The 11,074-nt window shown below is 38.7% G+C and overlaps 4 protein-coding genes across 4 annotated transcripts; 1 reads left to right on the top strand and 3 right to left on the bottom strand.

Annotated features, from left to right (window-relative positions):
• Positions 1-62: 62 nt before the first annotated feature.
• Positions 63-206, bottom strand: CBG27080 (the record flags this gene model as incomplete). Its single annotated transcript, XM_045237634.1, has 2 exons — positions 63-68; positions 162-206. The coding sequence occupies 2 exons, from the start codon at positions 204-206 to the stop codon at positions 63-65; spliced, it is 51 nt and encodes a 16-aa protein (XP_045098899.1).
• Positions 207-363: 157 nt separating this feature from the next.
• On the top strand, positions 364-4,762 carry CBG09575 (the record flags this gene model as incomplete). The annotated part of the gene is made up of 9 exons (XM_002637030.1): positions 364-487; positions 509-584; positions 838-978; positions 1,025-1,186; positions 3,591-3,794; positions 3,843-3,948; positions 3,994-4,328; positions 4,376-4,508; positions 4,553-4,762. The coding sequence occupies 9 exons, from the start codon at positions 364-366 to the stop codon at positions 4,760-4,762; spliced, it is 1,491 nt and encodes a 496-aa protein (XP_002637076.1).
• A 605-nt stretch (positions 4,763-5,367) lies between these two features.
• Cbr-col-149 lies at positions 5,368-6,342 on the bottom strand (the record flags this gene model as incomplete). Its single annotated transcript, XM_002637031.1, has 2 exons — positions 5,368-6,144; positions 6,226-6,342. 2 exons carry the CDS (start codon positions 6,340-6,342, stop codon positions 5,368-5,370), a joined length of 894 nt encoding a protein of 297 aa, XP_002637077.1.
• Positions 6,343-7,326: 984 nt separating this feature from the next.
• On the bottom strand, positions 7,327-8,264 carry Cbr-col-150 (the record flags this gene model as incomplete). The annotated part of the gene is made up of 2 exons (XM_002637032.1): positions 7,327-8,103; positions 8,148-8,264. The coding sequence occupies 2 exons, from the start codon at positions 8,262-8,264 to the stop codon at positions 7,327-7,329; spliced, it is 894 nt and encodes a 297-aa protein (XP_002637078.1).
• Between the last annotated feature and the right edge of the window lie 2,810 nt (positions 8,265-11,074).

Below are 11,074 nucleotides of genomic sequence, written 5' to 3'. Positions count from 1 at the left end.
CTGATCATCAATTCTCACTTTTTGTATTAGTACCACATTGTTTGTTCTGAAGAGCTGTGTATCTATTCCTTTTTTCTCTCTAATCTCTCTGCTGTCTCAATGGCTCATCACTGGTCACTGACACTTCTTCTTTTCTCTCGCCTTTTCCCCCTTATGTTGACTTCATCTGAATCCTCTCTTCTATTTTTTTTCTCCCCTGTTTCCATTCGTCTCCTTCATCTGAAATGGATATCAAAGAAAAGAAAATAAATTTTCGCATTTCACATTCAACCAGCCAACTTCATTACCGTTTTTGTGTCGTTTTTTTCTTTAGAGACTGCTCGCTTATATCCAGTGAACGTTTTCCAGGTTCTCCTAGTTTCTATGAAACTATTCATTTTTCTTACATTGATATGTTCTGATGTAATCGCACGAGGTGGTGGTGGACGAGGCGGTGGAGGTGGTGGAAGAGGTGGCGGTGGAGCAAGAGCTGGAGTCGGAAGAGGAGGTGGACTCGGAAGAGGTGCAGGTATCGGAGGGTCGGGAGTCACGGGAAGAAGTGTTTTTGCTGGTACATCAAGATCTGGACTCGGTGGATGGAAAACGTAAGATTAAACACATAATCTTTAGTTCCTTCAGAAAGACCGGCCTTTGGCTCGAAACAGAAAGTAGGGCTCTTTTATAGTTTAGAGGTCCAAAAATAAAATTGGGGTCCGAAAAACAATTAGGGGTCCCAAAAAAGTTTAGAGGTCCCAATAAAAATAGAGAACGATATAAACACAAGAAATGTCACAAAGAATTGGAAAAACTTGGAGAATACCTACAAAAGTTGAAATTCTATAATTTTCAACATTTCAGAGGAAGCTCATCACCTGCATCAAGTTATGGATCATCTTCTTTCCGTTCAGCTGTTTTTGCATCATCTTATTCTCAATCTTATTTCACACATTCAAGTCTGACGAATGCTCTGATCATCTCATCTCTTGCTAGACCAATTACGTAGGATTTAGTTGTTTATAAAGTTAACACCTCCACTGATTTTCAGATATGACAATCGTCAATATTATTGGAGTAGCTCACATGCTAAAGAGAAATTGCCTCCAGATCAGTATCCAGCTTTATGTGAATACCAAATTGGACCAGATGATGGACAGTTGCAGAATGTGAGTTTTCAAGATAGTGCACCCAAAATGTCAATCATTTTTAGGTAACATATGCAAATGGTACATCCGCAAGATCTCTTTTCTTCGGATGTCCTGGCCCAATGGTCGACTGTTGTGGAATGTATTGTTGCCATAATACGGGAGAGTATGTTGCAATGTGAGTTTGACTTTTATAAATATGGAATATATTTTCATTTTACAGGGGAGTTCTTTGTGTAATTTTGGTAGCTTTTGTATGCGCGGGATTGTGTGGAAGTTGTTCTGAAGAGAAACAGCGATCTCGTCAATATGTGGCTACAAGTAGAACTCCAGGAACGAGCAACGCTCATGGAATCCCGATGGTCAAAGTTTCACAGGCGTCTACTTCTTATAATTTTAGAAAGTCTTGAAATTTTTATTAATTATAGACAAAAATCGATTAGAATAGCTCATTGAACTGGTTGTGTTTCTATGATCGAATTCTATATATCAATTTGTTTTTTATGCTCACTGAAGAGGACGATATTATGATGAATAAAACTTTAAAATTTGAAAAAGATCAGTCTCAAGTTGAAAATACACTGAATGCATCACACAAAGTTCACAATCGAAATAATGGAGAGATAGAGGGATTAAAGCAATCCGCCTACAGTTTGATGAAGGAGAAAAAACCTGTAATGGAAAGGTTATGAAAAAGAATTTCGAGTTGGTTTTTTTTCATTCTTTTAACTAACTGATCAATACGCATCAGAGGTTGTCTTGAGAATCACTGTTTTATCGACTTCATTTACCGTAAATCCTGTATTAGAAGGGCTTCTATAGTTCCAAGGTAACTTCGGGGCTCTTCAATTAGAGGGGGTCTTTCTATTTTTCCGGCCAGCATCTCCGAAAATTTTCATTCAAAAATCGGTGAATTCTCATTCAAAAAATTCATGAAAATCTATCAATTTCACAAAAATTGAGCATTTTTTGAGTTTCGTTTCTATGAAATTGAGGAATATCCGGAACAGATTTTATTAAAACGTTCGAATTTTTTTTCTTTTGAATTTCAAAGAACACATTTTGAAGGGACTCTCCTATTTTTTCCAAGTCCACCTCGGAGGGCACTTCTATTAGAGGGACCCTTCTCATGAAGGTTTTATGGTTATTCGAAATCTGAGGATTTTTCAACGCTCGAGGGGCAGCAAAAGTCATTTTTTCTCTGTTCCGGTGCAAGCTAAAAGGCTGGACTTTTAATTAAACATTAGATAACACTGTTTTGGCACTCCTGCATCGATCCTTTTGAAATCATTCAGCATGGAATATAATTCTATGAATAGAGAATATTGGTGTATTTTTTTTATACGAGATGGTTAACCGTGCTGACACTGCGATTTTTCCAGAACGTATTTTAAATTTTTTTTTCGCGCCTTTTTTTTTCTTTAGGTCGCAAAATTCTCTGTGTAGCGACTCAGTTATTCATTTTTCAGCATGCGCGTCGATACTTCTACAGTATTCGCGTCAGAGCGCATTTACATTAGAAAATTCACCGTCCTAAAAAATTCACCGTGTGCTGAAGCTACACTCTCAATATTGCGAAAGTATTGTATACGCTCTAATAGAATCTCCACATCCCCAAACCGTCAACTTTAAACCCATATACCTCTTTGTCTGTGAAATATCAAAAAGTGATAAAATACTTGTATTCCCAACTCTTTTAGAAATTAAACTTTAAGCGATAAGCTCTCCTCTCTTTTTTTACTGAATAAGTATCAATTTCTCGCTCCAAAGTTCATGTATCTTTCTCAATTAATATACATAGTTACATTCTACTTTTTCCCGGATATATGAAGTTTATTTGCAAGTTTGCTTTCAAAACAAACACACACACTTTTCATTCTTCGTCTCCTCTCGCTTTTCTCTGTTCGGCGGCACGTCTTCAGGTGAGAAGAAGTCTCTCTGCTTTTCCCGTCGTCCCACAATCCGAAATATGTATCCCTAGACAACGCTCTTTCATTTTTCGTTTCTTTGCTCGGAAATTGTGATTTTTGAGGGCTTAAACGACTGAGAAATCTTTCACAATCAATTTTCAAGATCTTTATGAATGATTTGTTGAGTTTCTTCAGCTTCTCTGCGTTTCAGTTTTTTCGCTAAAGTTTTGATGTCCAGTGCCATCGTTAGGTTTCCGTCGTCTTCCCTTCGTTTTCGAATTTTTATTAAACGGCTGTCGACATAAAATGTGGGACTTCTTCTATTTTTGACATCGTTTTCCAACTATTTCTAACAAATGTATCCTTCAGATTCATGCATGAATCTTTGGCGAAGATTGTGGAAATACCTTCTGATAGCTGTTATTCTGTGTAAGTATCATTTTTCCAGACAATTCAGTCATGACCATAAAAAGTCAAAAAACATAATTCTGAGTAAACAAGGTGTTCCTTCCAGTGGTTGACACTGCTGGCGTCATCATTGAATAAAATAATTTTCTAGAGTCAACAAAAATGAATTTTCAGATGCCACAGTTTTTTTAAATATTGACCGAATACGCACCTTTTCTACCGAATCATCCCTTTTTCAAGTCATTGAAACTCCTTCACATCCTAATTGGTCTCAAAACAGAACATATTCCGCTCAATTCAAAGATCAGAGGCATTCATATCAATTCGTAACGATTCCAAAGAAACAGTGCTCAAAGTGAGTTTCATTTTCCTGATCGATGAATACATAATGAAATGATTTTAGCAATACGAAACTGCAAATCACAATTCTTTCTACTGCTGGAAATTTTGAAATTCGACAGGCAATCCGAGACACTTGGGCGAACCCAAACAATTCAAAACATGTTGAAGTGAGAATTTGAAATATTATCCTAATTTTAGTTTACTTTTTTGAGAACAACGACGTTCGGATATCCTTCATCATATCAGCAGCTCAAAACGAGTTCTTGAACTCTTCAATTCAAAAAGAAATAGAAAAATATGACGATTTGATAGTGACGGATTTATATGAATCCTACGAACTTCTCATTCTCAAAGTTCATGCAATTCTGACCTATAAGCAAAACTTCTGCGAGTCTGCTGATTTCCAACTGAAAATTGATGATGATATGGCAGTTTATATGGAAGGCCTTTATGATAGTTTGAGTGAAAAGAAGCAGTCAAGTGTGGATGCAATTAGTGGTATCATTTGGAGGAATTCACCTCCGGTCAGGGAGAAAAAGCATCGATGGTGTGTTTTTTAAATATGTTCGAGTCATCACTTCCTTAAAATTTCAGGTACGTACCCATGACTCTCTACTCTCAAAAACATTTTCCTCCGTATATCGATGGCCCAATTTACCTGATTGGAAAAAATGTGATTCCCAAAATGCTGGATGCTACTAAAAACTACAGTCAGTGGATAATAGAGGTACAATATTTGTTATGACCAAGACATCAAATAACATTTTTCAGGATGTTTTCTGGACTGGAATTCTCGCAAAAGCACTAAAAATCAGACAAATCAACTGGGCCAACCATTTGCTTCGTTACGTCATTGAATTGGTTCCATCGAGATTGAAATGTTTGAATGGAAAACCGCTGATATACGCTGTCCATAATATGAAAGGACCTCAAATGATTGTAGACGGGTATAACAAGTTAACCGGTGTCAAATGTGAATAATATAATAGAGTGTCGTTTTGCAAGACTCGCGTTTGGGGCAAGATCTTGCGAGTTGTTCAGCAAGACCAGTTCAGCCGCAAAGTTTCATTTCAAAACGTTAAAAAACATTTTACAGCATTCAATTTTCTTTCAAATCTCCGCATACTTTGCGATAAAAAATAATACCTTATTCCCTCTAATAGAAGGTCACTCAAATCGTCCACTTCGAGCTCAATTATCTCGATACGTGTTAGAGATATCAACAGTTTGTCGACCGATAAATATTGGCGACATTATGATAAGTAAAACAATTACGCTCAAGTTTGAAGTATTAGGTGTGCTTCTATCATAGAAAATACGGTATGCAAAAACGAGAAAATGCTGAATTTGAGATTTCGGAAAAATGTTGTGCCCAATATAGCTGAATGGATGAATCTGAGTCCTGCGAAATTCGATGAGTACGATGAGTAGTTTTACTGAACTTGAGTCTTGCGAGACGACACACTAGAATGAACAATAGATTCAGGGAAATTTAAAATGTTTTATTTTTCTTGTTATTATTATCAGAAATAAACTTTCTGAATTTCTTATTATTGCATTGAAAATCTCGTAGAAATTGAAGATGCCTAATGACGATTGAGGAACATAACTGATCTTCTTGGGCATACACAGTATGCGGCATCTGATCCTTGAAGTCCTGGATTTCCTGGAGCTCCTGGATGTCCATCGGATCCTCTGTTTCCTTGTTGTCCTGGTCTTCCAGCTGGTCCACAATATCCATGTGGTCCTCGCTCTCCTGGCTTTCCTGGGTGACCTGGAGCTCCTGCGCGTCCTGGTTGACCGGCTCTTCCTGGTGCTCCTGGAGCTCCGTGTCCACGTCTACCATCTTTTCCTGGATGTCCTGGTTGTCCTGGGCGTCCATCTCTTCCTGGTTGTCCAGCATTTCCTTGTGGTCCTGGTTGTCCTGGTCTTCCATCATTTCCTCTTCTTCCTGGCTGTCCTGGACGTCCGTCTGGTCCTGGTCTTCCAACTGGTCCACATGTTCCAGATGGTCCTGGTGGTCCAGCTGGGCACTTGACACATTCTGGATCGCGTGCTGGGCATGCTGGTGGGGAAATCGTATTGTGATTGTCTTGTCCACGACGTCCTGGAATTCCTGGAATTCCTCGTTGTCCTGGATGCCCTGGTGGTCCTGGTGGTCCAGGTGGGCAACGTGGCTTGGCTGGCTCGCATTGGCACCAGGATGGAAGACTGGCATAAGTGGAACGACGCTTTTGACGGAAGACGGAGTTAAATGGATTCTCCTTAGGCTTGGATGGTGGGGCAACCATTACTTGCACATCGAGCATCTCAACCCAAGCGGCGTCAGTTTCGACTCGGAACACTTTTACTCCATCGATGACCTATAATATGATAAGATTGGAAAATTGTACCAAAAATACTGCTCGTATAAAAAAATGATGAAGTGGAAATATGAAACTAACCTCATCATGCATTTCATTGATAGTGGAATATAGTCCTGGGATGACAACGACACATGCTAGAATCGCAATAGTAGATGCAAGTGATGCAATGCCGACTAGAAGTTTCTCCTCGAACATATTCGTTTTTTCTCAGTCCGAACGTCTTCTCCTAGAAAGGGGAAGTCGTAATGGATGATGCCTTTTTGAGTCGCACGTCTTCGCTTATATAGTATTCCGGAGAAGGTCGCCGCACCAGGCGCAAAATGGGCGGCGACTCCCATACCCCATCTTTTTTACTTTTATCATCTAAGGTTTCTGTTCTCTTTTTTTCTTATCTCATCTTGCTGTTTCGTTTTGCACCCGTTTAAACGTAAACGTTTTTCTTTCCGTTTCTGACCTAATTGGTAATCCTTCAAGCGACCCTTGACGTCGCTCTCTCGAAACCGTTGATAGGTGAAATTGATAAGGTGAAGGTGTAACCGAAGGGAAAATTAGAAGAGATAGATGAAGAAGAAGAGAACACTTTTTTTTGCCCTTTTTGATGACACAATGACCACTTTCTCTTTTTTCGGAAAAGAGAAGAAGAAGAAGAAGAACGGTCAAATTCGAAACGAGAGAGGTAGTATTGAAGACCTGTTTTCGAATTTTTTTCGGATAGTTTCTGTTGATCGTTTGGTTGGCGAGTATGGAATTTCGAGATGATGGCAGAAGGACACAAATTAAAGAAACTTCTTTTAGAAGACATGGAGTACGGTCATGAAATTACACTTGAGTAACCGTTTCCAAAGTAACTGAGTGTTGCGTTTTTCAAGAGGTTTAGTATGTCTACCGGGTGAGAAATAAAACATCAGTGGGTTCAAACCACAAGTTCAAAAAAAATCTGATTCATTCTAGAAGTAACTATTTTAACGGATAAACATTTTTGATGGTATTCAGTTGGTACCATGATTCATCTGATCTTTTACCCGAGTTGTCCAGAATCTGAATCTACCCAGCAGAATCTACCCAGCAGTACTTTTTCTTGTTCTAGACATGTATATTAAGAAATAAGGATTTATTATACACGTTTGGAAGTAAAGAAAAGAAAATCGGTTATGATATTTTGAAGAAAGTTTGAAGAGATTAATGTTTAGCCTTGACGAAAACTGAAGATCTTGGTGGGCAAGCACAGTAGGCGGCATCTGGACCTGGCAGTCCACGTCCTCCAGAAGTTCCTGAATGTCCATCTGATCCTCTATTTCCTGGTTGACCTGGTCTCCCTCCTGGGCCTGGTTGTCCATCTTGCCCTCTCTCTCCATTTCGTCCTTGCTGTCCTGGTCCTCCTTGCTTTCCTGGTTGTCCTGGTCTTCCAGCTGGTCCTGGGAGTCCTCGTCCTTTTCTTCCGTCTTTTCCTGGATGTCCTGGTTGTCCTAGTCCTCCATCTCTTCCTGGTTGTCCAGCGTTCCCTTGTGGTCCTGGTTGTCCTGGTCTTCCATTGTTTCCTTTTCTTCCTGGTTGGCCTGGACGTCCATCTGGTCCAGGTCTCCCAGGTTGCCCCGATGGTCCCGATGGTCCTGCTGGTCCACGTGGACACTTTACGCAACCTGGTTGTCTTTGTGGGCAGTGGATTGGAGCATGAACTTGATGATTGTCTTGTCCACGCGGTCCTGGTGATCCTGGAGTTCCACGTTGTCCTGGGCGCCCGGGTGGTCCTGGTGGTCCTGGTGGGCAACGTGGTTTAGCTGGCTCGCATTGGCACCAGGATGGAAGTTCAGAGAATGTTTGCCGTTTTTGTCGGAATACAGAATTGAATGGATTCTCTCTTGGTTTGGATGGAGGGGAAACCATAACTTGAACATCAAGCATCTCAACCCAAGCAGCGTCGGTTTCAACACGGAAAACTTTCACTCCATCAAGTACCTGAAATTATAAAATGATTCTCGACAATTAGAAAATGAGCATGCCTCTTCATGGACTTCATTGATAGTGCTGTATAGTGATGGGATCACTACCAGACAAGTTATCACAGCAATAGTTGAGGCAAGTGATGCAACACCGACCAGGACTTTCTCCTCAAACATCTTTGTCAGGATGATGTTTTCTGTCTTCTGAACATCTGACATTCTATTTTATACTCCTCGACGGAAGGTCAATTCCTGCCATGCCATCTTCCATTAAAAATGGGCGGTACCACCCAGAAGAACAGCCGGTAGTGGGAGAAGGAGGGCATCATGTTTTCTTTTTTTGACTACCGGGTTGGAAAATTGGGAAGAAAGTGTCGGATGCGATTAAGGAAGTTACTCTAGTGAAGGTAAGATGGAGAATCACAGCGGTGCGCAGATAAGTAATGCGATTTCCATTCAGTTAGGTTTCACTGGTTTAAACGACTTATTTTCCGTTGTTCACAGTAAGAATTTGAATTTCATTTCAGTTGGAGGTGGAACAAAAAACAAAGGAATAACAAAAAACAAGAAGATCATGTTGACAGATTTGCAAAATTATTTTACGGACCAGTATCGAAGGGTACATCTAGTTCTTAGGGTCCATTGATTTAAAGGGTACATGTGATTTTGTGGTACATGCGGACCAAGAAATAATAGATTTTCGAAGAGAGAATTTTGTATTTTGCTGAAAATTATAGGCTTCGGCTGAAACGCCGTACACCCCAAGATCCGATTTGCCCTCTGAACTAATGTACCCGAAGAACTCTATGTACCCACGATGTCCTCTTTTTCGATGTATTCTTTATCAATAAATATGGAATACCTTTTGTAAAAAAGGGTTTATCCAGTACGGATCTCCAAAAAAAATCCAGTTTCAGGTTGAAAGATACCGCACGCAAATTATTATTTTTAATCTATGTGTATTATGATCTTCATCCCTCTGATATCTCCTTCAATTATGTAATCCCAAACCTTGTTGTCTATGTTTATCCCATTTGATTCTCCAACCTTGAACAATCGTTATCCCACCCCAAAAAACTTTGTTCTTTTCTCATTACTCTTATCCAACACATTTTTCCATTCGTCCTTGACCGATCCATGTTTGAATCCGAAACAAATGTTTCTTTTTTGGAATTTTCGGATACAAGATTGGAAAGTGAGATGAGAGAAAAACGATGTAATGGATCCGATTGGAAATCATCTAAATGGAACGGAATGCTGGGTTTTTTGTTTTCGTTTTTGATTATGAAATAGAGAAGAAAGCAGAAAGCAGAAAGAGATGGAACAGCTGTGATAGTGTAACACTATATTTTTATCATTGCTTTTTTGGTGTTACAAAAGAAATAAATACCATAATAGCGATACAAAGTTTTGAAATAGCTGTTTGCACTAAAAACGCGATTTTTACTACTGACACTGATATAAATGGAATGAAACTAGCGAGGGTGTTCTAAAATTTTCAGTTGCGTCTAGATAAGCTATAATTGACTTTTTTGGTCAAGAAATATTGAAGTTTAGAGCTATCTAAAAATCTGTGTGACCATATAAAGAATTCAAAATGTGTTGTTGTTCTCCGTATTCTGTCGGACTGTAGCTGATAATTCGATATTAATAGATTCAGGGGCCGTATTCATGAAATTTACTTTTGTAAATCATTTACTCTCAAAAAATCAACTGAATCATTTACCAAAAGGTAAATGAAAGCGTGAAAATGTACTGAAAATCTTTTTCCTATTTGTAAATGATTTTCCTGTTTTTTAGATAGGAAAACGACTTTGAACTAAAATTTCTCAACTACTTAAAACTGAAAAATATTCATTTTTTGACACATTACTTTAAACTGAATGCTATATCCATTCATGTCATTTGTATCAAAAGTCATAATGTTCGAATTGAAAGAAACGAAATATGTGTTTAAAGGGGGAATCCGACCAAAAATTTTTATTGCCTTAAAATGTTTCAAAAAATATGTATTTTCCAAATATTATTGCGAAAAAATTTTAAAAAAATCCTAAATCCCCGAAAAACGGCGTTGAAAAAAATAGGATTTGAATTCCCGCGCAGTGAGAAACCTAGGCCACATCATCATCATAGCGCCTTTCTTACATGGAAATTTTTCCGGATTTTTTCGGTGTTCATGTCCGGCAGGTAGAAAACGTAAAAAACCACTGTCGGCCACTTGAAAAAACGGCTGTCAGGCGCCGTGGCCTAGGTTTCTCACTTTCAAATCCTCGTCCCTCCTAGCAACATTTTTTTGAAAATTTTTCGCTTTTAACGGCATTTTTCGGGGTTTTCGGATTTTTTCGAATTTTTTCGCTATAATATTGGGAAAATAGACAACTTTTCGAACATTTTGATGCAATAAAAATTTTTGGTCGGAGCCCCCTTTAAAGATAGATAATATCAATGTTACAATACTATTCTTTCCATACATAACTTTTTTGGAATGAAAAGTTTCCAAGAAGTGGTTGTAAACAGCAAACGAAATTGGTACCCCTTTTTACCAAAAAGAGGGTTATTTACCAAAAATTTACCAATTTCTCTTAAATTTTCGCGATTTTCTCGGGTTGACCTCATTCTATTTTCTGTGAATCTTGTGGTAAACAACACAATCATAATCCTATCACTAACTTCTGTATTCACTAAAAACAAAATGATCAAATTAGGGAAGAAGGAACGTCGAATAGTATTCAAGGCCTTCTTCGTCTTCTTCTTCTTCTTGAATTTTTGATTGTTGATTACATATTTATTTATTTCGCAATTCCGACACTTCTTATCCGACCATAGAAGCAAAAAACAGTTTGCCGTCTGTGTTGGCGTAAGAGATATCTGCAGATTTGCAACGTTTTTCTTTTTGTTCTCAACCTAAAAAACTCTCATATCTTCTTATCTCTTCCGTTTCTGTGACGTCGAGATCCATCTGTAACGTCATCATATTCTGGGAGGGT

This window comes from Caenorhabditis briggsae (genome assembly GCF_000004555.2).
Source record: "Caenorhabditis briggsae complete genome, chrV, whole genome shotgun sequence".
In the NCBI taxonomy this organism is placed as follows: Eukaryota; Metazoa; Nematoda; class Chromadorea; order Rhabditida; family Rhabditidae; genus Caenorhabditis; species Caenorhabditis briggsae.
The sequence above is the reverse complement of the archived record's forward strand: the minus strand, read 5'-3'. Positions and strand labels throughout refer to the sequence as shown.